The 18,662-nt window shown below is 40.1% G+C and overlaps 1 protein-coding gene across 1 annotated transcript in view; it reads right to left on the bottom strand.

Moving 5' to 3' along the window:
• Nucleotides 1-5,744: 5,744 nt before the first annotated feature.
• The window catches only part of LOC306747679 (collagen alpha-3(VI) chain-like), a 143,096-nt gene continuing 130,178 nt past the window's right edge, over nt 5,745-18,662 (bottom strand). Inside the window, 17 exon segments of the mRNA XM_079230761.1 lie at nt 5,745-6,719; nt 7,896-8,081; nt 9,420-9,479; nt 10,566-10,736; nt 11,998-12,084; nt 12,436-12,696; nt 12,913-12,968; nt 13,061-13,163; nt 13,276-13,977; nt 14,549-14,651; nt 14,789-15,279; nt 15,368-15,379; nt 15,498-15,534; nt 15,654-15,686; nt 16,155-16,217; nt 16,458-16,520; nt 16,638-16,673. Of these exon segments, the coding sequence (XP_079086887.1) occupies nt 6,679-6,719; nt 7,896-8,081; nt 9,420-9,479; nt 10,566-10,736; nt 11,998-12,084; nt 12,436-12,696; nt 12,913-12,968; nt 13,061-13,163; nt 13,276-13,977; nt 14,549-14,651; nt 14,789-15,279; nt 15,368-15,379; nt 15,498-15,534; nt 15,654-15,686; nt 16,155-16,217; nt 16,458-16,520; nt 16,638-16,673 (2,505 nt within the window). The 3' untranslated portion in view covers nt 5,745-6,678.

The raw sequence follows: 18,662 nt of genomic DNA, 5'->3' as shown, positions 1-18,662 counted from the left end.
ATGTGAGTGTGTGAGTGAATGTTAGTGTATGTGAGTGCATGCGAGTGAATGTTAGTGCATGTGAGTGCATGTGAGTGCATGTGAGTGAATGTTAGTGCATGTGAGTGAATGTTAGTGCATGTGAGTGCGTGTGAGTGAATGTTAGTGCATGTGAGTGAATGTTAGTGCATGTGAGTGCGTGTGAGTGAATGTTAGTGCATGTGAGTGCATGTGAGTGTGTGAGTGAATGTTAGTGTATGTGAGTGCATGCGAGTGAATGTTAGTGCATGTGAGTGCATGTGAGTGAATGTTAGTGCATGTGAGTGCATGTGAGTGAATGTTAGTGCATGTGAGTGCGTGTGAGTGAATGTTAGTGCATGTGAGTGCATGTGAGTGTGTGTGAGAGTGAATGTTAGTGCATGTGAGTGAATGTTAGTGCATGCAAGTGAATGTTTGTGCATGTGAGTGTGTGTGAGAGTGAATGTTAGTGCATGTGAGTGAATGTTAGTGCATGTGTGTGTGTGTGTGTGTGTGAGGGAATGTTAGTGCATGTGAGTGCATGTGAGTGAATGTTAGTGCATGTGAGTGAATGTGAGTGCATGTGAGTGAATGTTTGTGCATGTGAGTGTGTGAGTGAATGTTAGTGCATGTGAGTGCGTGTGAGTGAATATTAGTGCATGTGAGTGAATGTGAGTGCATGTGAGTGAATGTGAGTGCATGTGAGTGAATGTTAGTGCATGTGAGTGTGTGAGTGAATGTTAGTGCATGTGAGTGAATGTTAGTGCATGGAAGTGCATGTGAGTGTGTGAGTGAATGTTTGTGCATGTGAGTGAATGTTAGTGCATGGGAGTGCATGTGAGTGTGTGTGAGTATGTGTGAGTGAATGTTAGTGCATGTGAGTGTGTGTGAGTGTGTGTGTGACCCCCAGGTTTACACTGTTAGCTACAAATATAATGAAAGTAAATTCATCTGTTTTTGTTTTATTTATTATGGAGCATTACACATATGCTGTGTTTAAAAATATATCAGATAGTCACAGTAAGAGTAAATAAATCCTGTATAGAAAGGTGGTGATGCGTCGAGATGAATGGATAACCCTTTAATATTGCAGCCCTCTGAATCGTGAGGTGCCTACAGATTCACCTACAGGTACTTTAGTCCAGTGGTTCCCAATCTAGGGGTTGGGTCCCTCCAAAGGGTCACAAGAAAAGTCTGAGGGGTCAAGACATGATTAGTGGGAGAAGAAAGAAGAAATAAAGAGCGCTCTGCTCCACAAATGTGTCGTTTTTGTCCCTCTTTGCTTTTTATAAAAATAATAGATCATATTACCACTTTGGGCCACCTGAGCCATTCGGAGGGAACATGTTTCTTTGGTGGAACTGCTAACAACATCTCACACTGCTATTTTGTAAAGGGCTTTGTATTGTATTTCCTCATCTTATAACCTTTTTTTTTTAAAATTTAAAATCTTTATTTGGAAAGAGTCACTTTATTTGTCAGATGAATGTAGTGGAGTAAAAAGTACACTATTTCCCTGTGAAATGCGGTGGAGTGGAACCATAAAGTAGCAAAATGTACATAAGTACTCAAGTAAAGTATAAGTACCTTCACATTGTACCTTTATATGTATGCTGTACCCCATACAGAGAACAAAATCCTAAAGACATCTGTCCAAATGTACAACTTCCCGCCCACAGTGTAAGAGACAGCACATGCAGTCTCACCACTAATTGTGAGCAGTTGCTTTCAGTTAGGGTTTTATACTTGAATAATTGTTCTCTAGTGTGATTTTTTCTTTCCGATGTGGTACATGGAAAAAGTCCCACATTAACTAAGACTCAACAGCTAATGATGCAAAGCCCAAATACCCAAAACCGAGAGTCAGATTCTTTGCAACCACAAGCACTAATGCATACTGATTGGACATCTGTGTGTGTTGGTCAATAACATGTTTCATCCACATGTCACATTTGATAAAAAATACATTACATGGCCATAAGTATGTGAACATCTCATCGTCAGACGGTGGACAATGATACGCCTCAATAACAGCCTCCAATCTTCTGGTTTGGAAGCGGGCCAGCAAGGTCAACACTGAGAAGGCCAGTGGTCCAGCTTCCAAGCTGAAACCTCTCAGCTGTGGCTCAGGAGGGAGAGACGTTGTAATATAATATACATTTAAGGCATTGTGTAAAGTGTATGTTACATTCAGCTTTTTGCCCAAAACACGTTGGCGGCAAGGGCGTAGGTTTGGTCTCAGCATTGGTAGGGACCCCCCTTTTTCCGCACAAAAAATGTGTCTGGAGCCACAAGAGCTATTTGATATCACAGCTTATAAAGTTGTATATATAGTCACATTATATATACAAAAACTATAGTTTGTTGTATTTATGAAATCATAGAACAAGAATAAAGACAATTATTGACATTGTATTGCTATTTTACCTGTTATAGCTATCAAACTCTTATAAAGAGGAGAAAAAAAATACTGTCATGTGTTGACTATGAGACTAGACAAAACTATGCAGAGCCAAAGTCCTATCAATATTTGTGGCTAATCTGGTCGAGTGCTCGTCTTTGGACTGCAAGGTAGCAGGTTTGATCTCCACGTGAGGTTTATATTTTAAACACATATTCTTTGCTACGTTTACACTGAGCGTCCTCACTACGTCGGACTTTTAGAGCACCGCAAACGGAGGAGGACGGATCCGTTTTTACTAGCGGACGCCTCAGTGTCTCAGAGCTGCCACAGAACCAGCAGCGTGTGGAGTTTACGGCTCCGGAGCCGCGGGTTGCCGACCACGCTTCCTCAACCTGCATGTCAAGAATCACGTGGTGTTCCTGACTCGCCACTTCAGCCAATTAAATGACAGCATCTTGTCTCGAGGCTCGAAGGCGCATTGGAAAACGTGGAAATGTGTTTTTCTCTCTTCTGGGCGACGAACATAGTATAGTTAATAATACAAATATGTTTTCAAATATATTGTGCAAGATATTTGTTTCGTATTGGTGGGGACAAGTGTGTCTGTCCCAAACTTTGGTCGTGACTAGTCCCTATGGACCCTATGCAAACCTACGCCCTTGGTTGGCGGAGATAAGGTTTTTAAATCATGAATAACACACATTACTAACTTTAATAAATGGCTTCCAATGCAAAAGCTGTGTACAGTTTAAAGCCACCCCAATAAGTTTAAAGCAAAAACAGTTTGAACTCCTCCTTCCAGATGTCAGACTGTTCCATGTTTTTAAAAGGTGGTGGGCCGTGGAGTGATGAAATACTGAGGTGAAGTGGTGAGAACGAGAGGAAATCATGGGACTTTATTTAAACAATGAGCTATTTGACATCTGGACGTTGTGCTTTGGTTCATGAGAGAACACATCCCCAGGCCTTTTATATTCACTGACCAAATATGTAATCATCTCCTCTCCAGACGATGACAAAGCCTGCACTTCTCACTTCTTTACTTTGTTTGCTTATAAATGATTTACATCTCTCAATGGACGTCTATATCCTTGTGCAAGCAGTCCAAATCTTGGAGTGTACATAGTATTACATGGTAATTTTTTTGTCGGGTCTGAATACAGTGTATTGTCTTCAGCCTGAAAAAAGGGTGAGCGTATATGTTTAGAAATGTTCAGCTTGTCAGAATCACAAAGACCTCAACACAGTATATTTGTATTTTATCACATTTTCTTCCAGAGCATACAACATTTATGTTTGTTCATTTCTCGCTCGATTTGAAATATTTCAATGTTTCTTTGCATTGATTTTGTATTTAATCACGGTGTGCAAAGAGTTTGCTTTGTGTTTGGTGTGAACAAGCCATAAGACAAGTTTGATTGGAAATGTATTTAAACTGTTAAGCCATGATAGTGTAATTGCTTTATTTATTCCTTGCAGTTCCACAATGCAAGGAACATGTTTCTGGTGGAGAAACACCAAATGATTTACCTGAAGGTATTTCCATTCCTTTCATTTTATTTGAATCCAACTTTAATTGAAAGCAACTGATGCAAAACCCCACTTGAATGGATAAATGGAATCACAGTCACAGCTTGTGAAGTATCTCTTTCTATCACATGGAACGATGTTAGATGGAACATCTTTTGACCAATTGGCTCATACCCCGTGAGTGAAGAGATTTCGGATACCTTATATTTAGGGAATATTTCCACACAAGGGACACACACGTTACTATAATTAGGTTATTGTGATTGAAAGTAGCTCAGGTTTCAAATGTTGGTGAAACTTCTTATAGTCGTTTTAATGATGCAGGACCTTCTTTTGGAGTCAAACCCCTATTCCTTACTTCCAAAACCCCTATTTTATTTTCCTAAATCAAATCACATTATTAACTCTACTATTCTGGGTCAGTTAACTTCAGTGGTGGCCGTCAGGGCCTGCTAAGCCTTCTCTGCTGGCCTAAACAGAATTACAAAGTTATAGCTATTTTATAATTTCCGCTCCATGAAACGCATGTTAATGCTCAGTAGTACACATATATGTATTTGCATTGTAATAAAATGTGATCATTTTAAATGGGCATATATGCAGCTGAAACAGGTAGCCTAGTGCATCCCACATTTTTCAACATAACATTTTAAAACAATATAGTCAAACATTACATTTTAAAACATTATAGCCTTTATAAAAATGATTGTTTTGGGGGAGGTGGGGTAGTGCACTATAGGCCCCTGAGACGCGGCTTAAGAGTTTGTCCTTAATGGAAAAAAAACATTCCCCTTACATTACTTTTACTTTTATACTTTTAAGTAGTTTTTAAACCAGTACTTTTACACTTTTACTGAAGTAAAAAGCTTGAGTTGATACTTCAACTTTTACAGAAGTATTTTTAAACCCTAGTATCTATACTTCTACTTGAGTAATGAATGTGAATACTTTTGACACCTCTGATGGGGACGTTGTCCTGATTGTCATAAACTTCAACCAATCAGATCTTTAGTTTGACATGCTGGGTGTGTTCTTTAACATGCCAGGGCCAGTGAGGTGGCCTGGAAGGACGTCAGTACTAACATGCGCTGTGATTGGTCAGTGGGCCAGCGTGACCATTAATATTGTCCCTTCTATTCGCAGTTTGGTTTGATTGTTTTGTTCTAACTAAATGTGACTGCTTCTTGTGAATTTGTTTTTGTTGATGTGGACAACATGCATTGTCCATTAATGACGCAGCATCCCGTCATGCGCGTATTTATGTAAATGATAACAGGCCAAAGGAGAAAATGCACGGCCCGCTACTGGTTAACTTTCAAAAGTACTGATTTGAGGTTGTCAGTTCAACTAAATGTGTCCTTTACAGTATGAACCTTTATTTTGTTTATTTTGCCGTCTCCTACGGACAAAAGTGGTAGTGTTTCTATGAGCACCAGAGCCTTGTGTTCGTAAAGATCTACAGCAGCCAGGCTCCCTTTAGAAAACCTCTCATTGTGCTCCAGCAAGGTGTGACCGTCTACTATACGCAGTCCTGGTCCTTCCTGTGCCTCCTTGCACTCCAGGGGGCCCCGCACCTTGACCTGTTCATCCTAAATCAACTAGAAGACTAAAGGCAGTGAAATAATCCTATAAAATAATGAATGAAATTATCCTTTATTAATCCACTTGAGGAAATTGGTCTCTGCATTTAACCCATCCTTAGTAAATAAGGAGCAGTGTGCTGCGTGAGGCAACTGGGAGTTCAGTGGTTTACTCAAGGACACTTCGACATGCGGATAATGAATGAGAAAATAAATGAGAGATGACCTTCATAGAATGTTATTAGCTTCTGGTTTTATTCAAGCTTCAGCTCCTCTTTGACCCCCACCTTTTAACAGATGTCAAATTGTTTGTACCTCTGTGACTGTTTCTTGTGTACAGGTCTTCATTCAAAACAAGAAAGAAAAGAATGAGTTGCTCATGTATATTAGAAAGACTAAATTGTGTTTATTTCCCCCTCTACCCAGATAAAACACACATTTTAGTAAAACCAAATGAAAAGCCTGACAATTCCATTCCATCTCTCAACAGCTGGAACGTTGTGTGTTTGAGGCAGTGGATCCAGAAGTGCACTTAACATTACAATATTGTTTGGTCATTGTCATTATAAAATAATAAACTACCATACAAGACGTGTGTAAACATTGCTGTTGATTCTGTGACTGTAAAATAGTGAAGAAACGATTCCACAGGGATCAAGTGTGCTTTAAAACAATATAAATCAATAAAAAGCAATGTTGCTATGTGAATGTGGAATGTAAAATAAACAATATAAAAGAAAGATGACTGCTTTGAATAATGTCAGTCCTGCTTGTACTGATGTCTTGCAAATCTCTGTTCAAGACATTCATATATGCTTCTTGCTTAATTATAAAACTGCTTTTTCTTTTCAAAATATGAAGACTCATATGATGCCGCAGTTCCAGAAAATGTGACGTTACAAAACGGAATGCACATAACAACTACATTGGTAAAACAAACATTCTATGTAGCACCAGAGGGTTCAAACTAATCATGCAGCAAAATGTGTTGCCTTCCTTCTTGTTGTAAAAAAAGCACTACTTCAAGAATGTCGGGGATAAAGTCCATTTTTTGTGGAATCCAGTGCAGCCACCATTGCTTTGGTATCACATTCTTACAGTAGGGCCATTTTGGATGATTCTCCTCTGAACCCCCTAAACAGAGGGGGAAGCCGGCCATGTTGTGTTTTATGTTCTTATTGCAGCGATGACTCCTTGGTTGAGGGGTGCTGGTGATGAAAGGGACAGAAAAACGTGGTCAGCCATTTCACAAAGAGACTTCTTTACATGTTCACATTATAGCTCAACTACGTTTTCACTTCTGAGTGACTCAAACTATTTCCTTGATAGATATCAAGTCATCAAATACTGTACGCACGCGTTTAATGAGATATTTATAATGTATTGTTTTTTATTAGGCACTTTCTGCCATCTGATCTAGAAAGGTGCCATATACAGGAGATATACAGTTACTCACATACTTAGTACTATTTATCTTTATCATTCTGTATCTTGTAATTATTAGACATGGATTTCATTATTATTGGATCTATCTACTGTCGTCAACGTAGCCAAAGGAGCAGATTTAGGTTATTTTACTGACAACCACAAATCTTCAGTTGAAAGACTGCCCTTGATTTCAGAGCAATATTTTCTATTTTTGTAAGTTTTAACATCAGAGTACTTTGATGTTCAGTAGCGTGACAAATAAATAACTGTTGAGGCACAGCTACAGTAGCTAGATGTCTAACGTTAGCGTAGCATAGCCGCCCTGTTAGCTTGAGTTAGAAGCTTATTCAATTAGCGCTAAAAGCTGGAACAAAGATACTTGATTTACATGTTTGATTTTAAAACGTTTGATGTTGAGGCTGAAGACCAAGGTTAACTAAATGCTCTTTGTTATTTAATGGAGCCTTTGAATGTTTGCATGTAACCTTCATGTTAGCAGGTTGTCTTTTTGATTTGGCTTGTCTGTTCTCTTTTGTCCACAAGGTGGCATCAGAACAACCGTTATCACCATCATATTGTAGTCAGGTCCTCTAACATGAAATAAGCTTATTTATAAATGAACTGTTATTTAGTTGTGTTATCAATCTGAAAAGTAACTAAAGCTGTCAAATAAATGTGGAGGAAAACGCACAACATTCCTCTCTGTCGTGTAATGAAGTATATCGGAACAGAAAACAGAAATACTCAAGTAAAGTAAAAATACCTCAACTTTGAGTAACTGTACTCATTTCTTTTCCACCACAGTGAACCCATAAACCGACTAACGGGAGACTGTGTCACAACTTGATCTTCCAGTGAACTGATGGAACGTGTAGAACTATGAAACCCGGCAATAACTGAGATATTAAGTCATGTGAGTGATACTGAGATGTTATTACTATGAACAAAACATGTACCTGGTTTTCCGCAAGCCTTAACACACTGCTGATGCGTGTCAAAGCGATTCTGGTTCCCGCCGCAGCCTCCATACCAGAAGCGTGTGCAGGCCTTGCTGGGGGCATCGAAGTGCCACTTGAGGACAAATTTGGCACAAGTACCTTCCTCTTTGGGAAGCTGGCAAATGTCCACGGCTGGAGCGTCCGCTGTGAGAGAAGCGACAATAACAATCAATGAAAGTATGAGAAAACATGCAACTAAAAAAAGCACGCATCAAAGGCAGCATGCTTTAACCAATCGTTTACAAAATTTGACTTTAAAGGAATACTAAATGATCATTTGTATGTATATCGTTACTTTTAATTCTTGAAGAAAACTGTTTTACTCAGGCATCCACAGTGAACGAAGAATCCGAGAACAGAGCAAATCCTTGATGAATTGAAGTCAGTGCAGTCCAGGTTTAACAACAGCTGAAATATATAAAATAAATGTGCCTACAAACTCTCACACAACTCGTGCAGCGTAATCCAAGTCTCATTTATCCAATTTACGTTATCACCAAAACCGTACTATTTAAAACACTTCCGCCACTGCGCCTCATGTTGCGTAGGCGCAGCACGAGTCCGTGCAGGACTTGCTGTTGTTAAACCTGGACCCCATTTACTTTAATTCCTCCAGGATTTACTCTGTTTTCAGATTTCTCTTGAAGGCTTGCCAGAAAAACAATGTTTTCTTTGTGAACTCCAGGTGACACTGGCTGAGTGATTGATGCTCAAATGGTCATGTTGTGGAAGATGTATTCCTTTAAATATAAATAGTGTGTGGTGCAATGAGCGGCAAATATAGCATCACCATTAGAAATAATAACTAGTAATGGCAGCATTTTTCAAGTGTTTGTGTTGTGGAATATAATGTTTGTAACTTTTCATTGTTCTTCCATAATCACAACCAACAGTGTATTTGGTTTGGAGTCGACTTTGTACTACTGTCATTATCTTGTGCCAATTAACTAAACACAGCTCTGAATGATGACTGCTGTCAAGAAAAGAAAACAGCGAAGAAGGCTTTCAATTTATTTTCTGTGGCTCGCTCCTGTGACAAAAGCATAACCTTCTCATTTTCCAAGGCTTGGCTCTGCACTTGTTCCGTCAGTCACTGGACCCTCTGACGGTCAGTGGAGGAGGTTGGGGGGTTTCCAGTTGCACACAAAGGATTTAATGTTTAGCGAATTGAGCCCAGTTTGTGGAAATGTAATTATGTAACAGCGATGTGAGGTGCATAACTGTGGACTTGATATGCCCAACATGAGAGGTGGTCTGAAACGGTTTAATTCAGATCGTGTTTTGGGTGTGTGGATTTGCTTGTTTAAAATCAGACCAGGAAGAAAGAGCTTTTCCTTTCCCATTGGCTCGCATTTCATAAAATGCCCGTTTACCCAGATGAAAGTCAGTTATGTCTTCAAAACTGGGAAGTAACAGTTACGTAATACTCCAGGCCTAAAGAAACCTCGTCATGCTATTCAGTGAGTGCACATCAGATCTCACCAGGAGTCGGGAGGATCTCCAACTGTTCAACCTGCTGAACGTTCTGCTGAGGCTCTGGCACTGTGGAAACATAGACACAAAAATGAGCTTCAAGCTTAATAAAACAGACTTTTAACCAGCTGAAAAACTGCCAGCAGCACTTTGAACACTGCGGCAACACTGCAATATGGATTTAAATGATCAAAGACATTTAGACATTTTCAGATGTAATCTTCATCAGTAATTTGCTCTTTTTCCTACTTTAGCTTCCCAGCACACTTCTGATCATACTTACATACAAACATGCTTGCAAACTACATTTTCCCAGTACTTGATGTGATCAGTTAAGGCTTTTACAAACATTTTACTATATTTTACTATAAGTACAATTTGTATGAATTGTGTGTATCTAATTGACTGTTTGCTAAGTCTTGCTCCCTTAATTATTTAACATTGAAATTATGCAGCAATTTTTTAAACAATGGGTTTTGGATTTCGCACAAAAGCAAACGTAGGACGTGCCCCAAGTCTAGCCAACACCCATGGGTTTCGTCACCAACTGGTGAGCCGTGTGGAAGGCACGGAGACAAAGGAACAGCTTTGTTTGTGTACTGCCGAGTACAGCTCGTGCATGAAAACATATTGAAAACTTAAATTATTATTATGTTATTTTCTTCTGACATAACCGTTGGATGGATATACTATGGAGTATAGATGGATGGAGTATAGAAAACCATGCCTGAACAAGCAAGGTAGTGCCATGCTTTAATGCTTCACTTTTACAAGAGAAAAAGCTTCAAAGATGCAGAACAACTGATGAGTTTGGCAAATGTTACAGTTAATTCTTTACACTATTCCTATTTAGTTTTTCTTTTGGAGTTGTGGGAGAAAAAAAAAAGCAACCACCCTCCAAAGCCTCCCCGATGACAGCCCCCTGCACACAATCTAGCCGTGTGCAGAAACCCAGAGCGTGATGGGCCTGCCGTGCCTGGTTACAGTTGCCGAGCTGTGATTGGACAATCGCTGTTTATGGAGCGAGGTTTAGCGAACAGTCTTTGTCGGTTTTGAATCTGGCCTTGAGTTTCATTACATGCTGCGTTGTGTCACGGCATCGCACCAGGCGGCGGCACATTCCCCTCAGAGGGCCTGGCGCTGACGACCACTTACCTGACCTCATGCAGTGTTTCAAGCAGAGGGCCTCAGTGTCGAACCTATTGTCATTGCCTCCACAACCTCCGTACCAGAACTGGGTACAGATTTCGTTCTTTCTGTCAAAGAACCAGCTAGCCTGATAGTCTTTGCACGGCATTCCAGGGTCATAGTCAAGTGAGCATGGGTCTGCAAATTCATCGACTAGAACATGCGAAAAGAAAAAGAACAACAGCAGTGATGGACGACAGACAGAGAGAGAGAGAGAGAGAGAGAAGATGAGTTTGTGTTAAGATTAAATGAACAACTATATGAGGCATACAGCTGCTACTGTGTGCTCTGGAAGAGGATGCTCTCGTGGACACATTCACATCTGAAGGGGTGGTTAAACCGGTCTAATGGAGTCAAACAAGTCTCAGAGCTGAAATGGTTCATTCTCATAATGCAAAGGGAACAGCATTCAAAATGGCTCGACATTCTTCTGAGGGATTAGGCTAGGGGCATTATTAGAAGTTTGGACATTCGAAAATTAGGCAGTCAGTAGAAAGAAAGAGGTGTTGTAAGGTTTTCATTGGTGAATTAGAAAGTTAGTTATAACTACTGTTTTGTTAGTTAATTTCAGTCATAAGATCTACACGGCTGTGTTGTCCATGCATGTGAGCAATCCCAGAAATCGACCCAGAAATACGTCATCACAGCTATTTATGATTTTTTTTTTATTCACCAGCTGCACTGTCGGTTAATTCCTTTCTGGGACAGTATTGTGTGAACTGCAGGGTGCTAATAAAAACATCTCACACTAGGTTATCAAAGTAAAGCACTACCAGACTATACTTAAAACAAATGAAGACAACATTGCCACCCTTATGATCATAAATAAAATGATACTAGGAAAGGGGAAGAAGCTGGCCTCCTCAAAGACTCCTCAACGACAGTTATGCCTCAAGTGTCTTCTCAGAAGCAGCAGCTGTAAGGCTTCACTCCTAAAACACAGATGCACTCTGTACATCTTCTTCATTACTTCTATTTGCGAGGCATTTTTCTTCTAAGTGTGTCAAAGTGTTGCAACCTCAAACCTTTTGTTTGTCACAAAACTTTACGAAAAAAAAATGTAATCAAAGCAAGACTGTGAGTTTGCGCAGTACATTTCATACGTTCTCCTGAATGCCTCACAGTATATCTTGGCATGAAGCAGGAAGTTGATTAATAGGCCACTTATGTGAGTTGAAATATTGCTGCATTACAACATCTCACTTTATGTTCTTTGAGTTTAAACATCCAGGATTATTTATATGACTAACACTGCTTAGGAAACGCTGCCAAAAACAAACATACCATTAACATTAACATTAAAGTTCAAACACTGCACATTGTTGCTTCTAAATAGCAGAGAATACTAAAACATCATGCACACTCTAACACGCACGCATATGCATGTGCGATCACTCACCAGTTTCTGGTTTGTCCAGCGGTGTGGTATTTACAGTCCGGGGGCCTTGCCTGACTCGCTTATGCTCTGGCTTGTGAACTGCTGCTTCTGTCAAAGGGAAACCATCAGTCATTGGACAGTCTCACCAATATTTAGTTTAGCTCTTGTTTACTTATTTGCATCTAATACCCCACCCTCCACCACCCCAAAAAAACTACATACATTGTAAAGGAGTAAAAAAAGAACCATGTTGTTTTCAAACAGAGATAAACAAAAAAAGGAAGTTTCAATCTGATTACTGACCCTTTGCTAAACCTAAGCAAAGGGTCAATTGATGAAGTTACTGGCAACACATATGTTTAGGAATAAACATTAGAATTGCTGCTTTAAATAATATGTTATCTTGTGGGAGAAAAAAAAGGTAAAGTATGTCACTCGTCCATGTGTTTGGAGACTTACTGGTAGTCATGATGCCTTTGCGGGTGGAGACAATTTGACCCTCTGCAGTGTGGGCGGTGACCACGGCGTGGTATGTTTGGGCACTCTCCAAGTTGTCCACGGAAAGCTCGGTGCCCGACACGTTGGTGTTCAGCACCATTGCATGGTCGTGCAACCGCATCACCACGACCTCAAAGTAGACAAAGAGCTTGGGGTCTGGGCTGGTCCAACGCAATTTCAAACTGCTGGAGGTGACGTTGAAGACGTGCAACTCATCTGCATCTGGGGGAGGAGGGGTAGATAAAGCGGTGTCAAGGTAGGATGATGAATGTTACAATAACTTGTTGACAGAAGCTGTTTTGGATAAGTGCCAGTGTGATTTATGGCCAGCTAGTGTTAGCATTTAGCTATGCATGACCCACTGTAAAGTAAAACAATATTAACTTGTCCAAATCAAACAGCACTTTAAACTGTAACTTTAGTACATCCGCAACTTACCTTTGTGCTTTCTTTGATGAACTGCTTGGTGGTTTTCATGATGTTTATGGTGTTTCCTATGAATGTACCAATAAATAGATAATTAAACCAACAATGTTTCCGAAAATTCACAGAAACTAGCGACTTGGCTTAAAATGTTTTAACTTACTCTTGTTGTTGTGATGATGTAAAGGGGTTTTTAAATGGTTGGTCACTCTGGAACCACTTGCAATTTTTGGAGACTTCAGGGGACATGAAGAAAGCGTTTTCAACTGAAAAGAAAAATAACATAGAACACAGTATGTCAGGTTTAGCTGATGAAATAACTGGTATCAAGCCTAAACTGCAAAACGACAACCGATTGATTGACAGGCTTGGACTTACTGCTGATATACTTTGGCAAAAGCTGTCCAAAGTTCTGGAAGTGTTTGTCGTAAAAGTTCGAGATGCTGTCCAGTCGCTTGAAGAAGACATCTGACGGCTCACTGGCCATGCGTGACAACACACGGGCGTCTCCAGCACTCAACTTCTCACCCACACCCATGATGACCAGGAAGTAGCCTCTGCACTTGACCTCAGTGGCAATACGCACCAGATGCTCCTCTTCTCCCTCCACACTCCCAGTCACGAAGAGCAAAAGCACTTTCCTGTCACGGTGGAGAGGCGCCTTCTCAAACACCTGCTCCACGGTCGATTCGATAGCCGCTGCAAGGGCCCGGCCTCCTTCTAACTGCGGGGTCTTCTCCAGCAGAAATTTGACAACTTCCTGAGCCGAGTGGTGCTCGGTCAAACCAATATCCACTTGGATGGGGGAGCCAGTTTTGTTGGTGGTGAACTCGTAAGGTGCTTGCTGGATCACGGACACCCTGGCGTGATTAACGGATGATGTGGGATTTGACGACACTTGTAGCTGCTCCACTATGTGCGCGATGTAGCGCTTGATCTCGGTAAAGACTGTTGGGTAGGTAGACTCAGAGCTGTCTATGACGAATGCCATGTCAATGTCCACGTCTGTGGTGGAAGACCTCCGATCTCGGCTCACCACTGGGGGAACGTAGTCACACATTTGGTCCGGAGAGCAGATGTCTGTAAAAGGAAAACACGTAATGCAATGTTACTCTCTTTTTACAAGAAGGTAGTGCATTTCTAATTATAAACACAAAAATATTGGAATTCTGCTTAAGCCAGTAAACAATGAGGATGTCACACAAGGTTAAATATACTATGATTGGAGATAACCTTTCTTATTTTTTTCCAGATATAAATATAGCATTGTTTATGTGTTTAATGTGTGTACATTGGATACAATAATGCAAAACAAAATGAAAAAAAACAACTATTTGATCTGTGAAACAACACATCTTTTTCAAATCTGATCAACAAATCTTTAAAAATTTGTACTTTTCTGTGAAAATTTGAAAATAAAGTATACAATATAAGAAGAAGAATAACAAGAATAACAAGAAGAATACGAATATTAAAGAACTATAAGACATAACTGTGGTGTAAAAAGGAAACATAAGTATTCTAATTCTGTGTGTTAGGAGGACCCAGCAAAATAATTGTATAGAATAATTGTCTGTTATCTGTGCATATGACAGTAAAAACATCTTGAATCTTGAATCTTGAATCTAGTGCACCAACATAGAACTCTTACCTAGGCAGACATGGCAGTTCATCACCTTCTGGAGGACTGACTTGTACTGTGCACTTCCAGCGTTGGGAAGGACAATCACTTGGGCCAGTGCTGTGTTGTTGACCTGGTACACAAAAAGAGGCAAACATATTGAAATACAATACACGCTGTAATGTTCTTCTCTGGAAACTGACGCAGTGCATATGCCTAACACACATATACTGCAAAGTTCCCCTGTGAGACATGGGTCTCTGGTTTTACCTGCAGTGCTTTGGTGAGAGCTCTGTCCTCACGAGGGACCAGGAACAGAGTGGCGATTCCAGCGTCGTGGAGGCGAAGAGCTGCGTTGGTGACTGTTTGTGCCTGACTGACTGTTCCGCCGACAAGAAAGACGGCCACCTTCCTCATGAGGAAGCCGCTGCGCACTCTCTTGAAGGTGTTCTGGGCAACAAAGCTCATGGCCGTCTCCAAGTTGCGCTGCTTGCGGGTTTGCGGGTTCTGCAGTCCCTCGATGCGCTGCACCAGGGCACGTTTCTTCATCGCATCGGCGAACCGAACCTCGGTGGTCACTTCGTTGTTGTACAGGGTTAAAGCGACGCGGGCTCCTCTTGGACAGTTACTCTCAGAGATGGTGATGTCTTTGACGAGGTTCAGGACTGTGTCACGCATATTGTTGAAGGCATTGCCAACCCCTTCAGAGGCATCCAGGGCAAAGGCCAGCTCAGTGGGGTAGAGCGGGCATTCCTGCTTACCTAGTGGTGAACACATGGAGCATTACAGGAGTGTGTACAGTACCAAATCATCTGTTATAATCTGAATAATACAAAATGTTGCACTTACCATAACAGCAAGCTGGTAGAATAAAAGGGCGAAAAATCACGGTGAGACAATATCGTTGTACTGTACACAACACGTGCTTATTTCTGTTGATGTGGAATACAATTATTGACGCTTGTTGAATTATACTTACGACAGTTTTCTCTGATTTTCTTAACCAGGTCACATTGCTGAGGACAAGCAGACAATTGGAGAAAAATGTTGAAAGATTTTGATCACAGGCACTAGCTATGACTTTCGCTCTGATCATTCAATACAATATTAAACAGTTTGATACACAAGCACATACCACAACGCCTGGTCCTCTCGGCCCTTTCTGACCCTGTGGGGACAAAAGCAGTTGTGTTATAACACTTGGCTGAGAATACAAATCTCTTTATTTTTTATATTTGCTTCCATAACAGCATTCATTTTGTGCAATAATGTTAAGAAGTGAACAATATGACATTGTGTAGTATAAGACTGTCTGGGGGCATTTTGTACTTGATTGTGTGAAGAGAGACAGGAAATGTGGGGTGGGAGAGTAGGGGAATGACATGTGACGTATGATCTGGCCAGCTGAGAATTGAACTGGGTTCTTGCTGCACAATGCTGCGGCATTTCAATCTATGTTGTATGCACCCGAACCACTCGGCCATCGGACACCCATGAGTAATGATGTGTGAGAATCCATGAGAAGACTCATTCCAAAGCAGACCAGTCAAGATAGTATATATTGCAAATCAGAACTACAAATATTCTGCCCTGGTGTCGTGAGGCGTGCAGAATGTTAGAATGTTATGTTGCTTACATATGGCCCAGAATATCCAAACTCTCCCTTCTGTCCGGGTGCACCAATGTTCCCAGAGACACCCTGAAAGAAAAAAAGAGAAAAATAAATAACTTTTAAAAGGTATTCAACTGTCAATAGTTCAAAAAGGAGTTTGCAGTTCATATCTGAGATAAAGCTTCCAACCCAGTCCTCCAGCATATTACACAAAGCATATGTGTCCGGTGAGGCTTGGTGTTGGAGGGTTTAGTTATACAATACAGTATGTCACATTTAGAATGTATGCTCATTTTGGCCAAATCTAAGCATGGTCTGACAACGTACCCTCTGTCCAGGATTCCCTTTGCGTCCAGGTCCTCCTTTGGTGCCAGGGTCACCACTTGCTGCCTGAAATGATGGAAGGACAGAGAAATGGTGAAATGAATGTACTATGATTGTACTATATGTACTATAATTTGAGGCCTCTGATGACATTGCACTTCTGGTGTCATAATTTTCTATTACCTTTAGTCCTGGGAATCCTGGGAAGCCTTCATCACCCTGAAGAGGAAAACCCATACATACTATTATAATACATGGCATTCAACATACAGTATTTGTTGTGTCATTATTGTCCCAATGAATGAGTGTATAACTGCATTTATCTTAAGATTTGTAATAGTGGTTCACTGATAATGCATCTCCTTCCTCTTGTGTTCGGGTCGGCATCGACCTGTTTTAGGTTTTTAATGCATAAAAGAACCACAGAAATGTGTTTATTGCATCAAGGCTTTTTGACTTTGTCAGGAACCTTTATTTCAACAAAATAATACAAAAACTTTTTTTCTTCACTAAATTATTAAATGCTCTGGTTGAAATGATGACCTTTGTGTTGTTAGTGTCGACCCAGTTATGCAAATAAGATTGTATTGGTTGTTGTTTTTTTTACCTATATAATCTATATGTTGTGTTATGACTTGTTCTGCTTTTCATTTTGTGTTTGTATTAAAGTTCTATTGCTGGGAAAAACTTTTTTAACTACTTTTTAGCCTTTTTCTTAAATTAAATATACATGGGTCGAAATTGACCCATAACGCCATAGATGTTACTATAGTTAATAATATTAAAATGAAAAAATAAAAAATAATAACAAAATAAAACAAATGTATTTAAGAGATGTGTTCTAATACCCATCAGTGATAGTCAGGTAACACAACAACCTTCTATTTATTTATAGGATTCTCTTGAGGTTCATTTTACCATTTATTCAATTGAAATGGAGGTATCCAGACAAAGAAAAGACTCAGAGGCCCACACCAAAACTATCAAAACATACAACAATATGTTCATGGATAAGGAAGCCTAACAAGGTCACCAAGAGATGAGAAACACATTGGATGATAGATAATTGTTTTTAGTGTATTTTACAGCTGATTTAAGACATGGGTCAAAACCGACCCGTTAACACAAGAGATGCTAACAGAAAGCTAACACAAGAGGAAGGTTAAATGGGTCAGAGCCATGAATTGTGTTGTGCTATTCATCCCCACAGCAGGGATGTACTGTATGTGTGTACGGGAAAGGACTTCAGAAGTATTAAACGACAATGGTAACTGGACTTACAGTCATATAACTCCTTATTGTCTTTCTCTTTATTTCTGTTTGTGATTTTAACATTCTCTTAATCCCCTTTCTAAAATACCGAGGGTTATTTAAGGCTACATTTATAGTGACACAGTTTTAATTTCTCTCTTAAATAGTTTCAGTGACCCTGGACTGCACCAGCAGAGAGTAAATAAGGTGGTTGAATGGAGTGATAACAACGCTCTCATCATAAACACAAAAAAGACAGAAGAGATTGTTTTTGGTACACCACTGGAGATATGCAAATCTCCTATTACTATTCATAGTGAACAGATCGATCAGGTATGTTCATACACATACCTAGGAGTAGCAATAGACCATCTTCTTTCATGGAAAGATCAGATCGAATCAGTGTGTAAGAAAACAAAGCAAAGAATCTATTTCCTTCGCCGTTTAAGATCTTTTGGTGCCAGTAGAAGGATTCTTCTTTTGTTTTTCACTTCTGTCATTATGAGTGTTCTTCAGTACTGCAGTACCACCTGGTATGGATGTCTGTCTGTAGCCCTAAAGTCACAAATGTTACAACAACTAAACATTTGTTCAAAGATTGTTGGACAACCACTTCAGGAGCTGTATGCTTCCACGTATGACAACAGCATGCTGAGGTTGGCAAAAAACATCACCTCAAACACTAATCATGTTTTGTATAGTGAATACAGGTTATTGCCCTCAGGAAGGAGATATGAGGTACCACTTTTCAAGAAGGTTAGACTAAAAAAGTCTTTTGTCCATCAATCGACTTTGATGCTAAACCGGAGATAGGCGGAGTGGTGGACAATGTGCTCTCGACTATCTGTACCCATGTATGTAAATTTGTTGTGTTTCAATGTGTCATGTCAATGTGTGTAATTCATGTTTTCTGTTTAAACATGCAACGGCTGCTGGGTCGCAAGACAAATTTCAGCA

Source organism: Taurulus bubalis, assembly GCF_910589615.1.
Source record: "Taurulus bubalis genome assembly, chromosome: 15".
Lineage (NCBI taxonomy): Eukaryota > Metazoa > Chordata > Actinopteri > Perciformes > Cottidae > Taurulus > Taurulus bubalis.
Note: the sequence above shows the minus strand (reverse complement) of the source record. Positions and strands in the feature narration are given on the sequence as shown.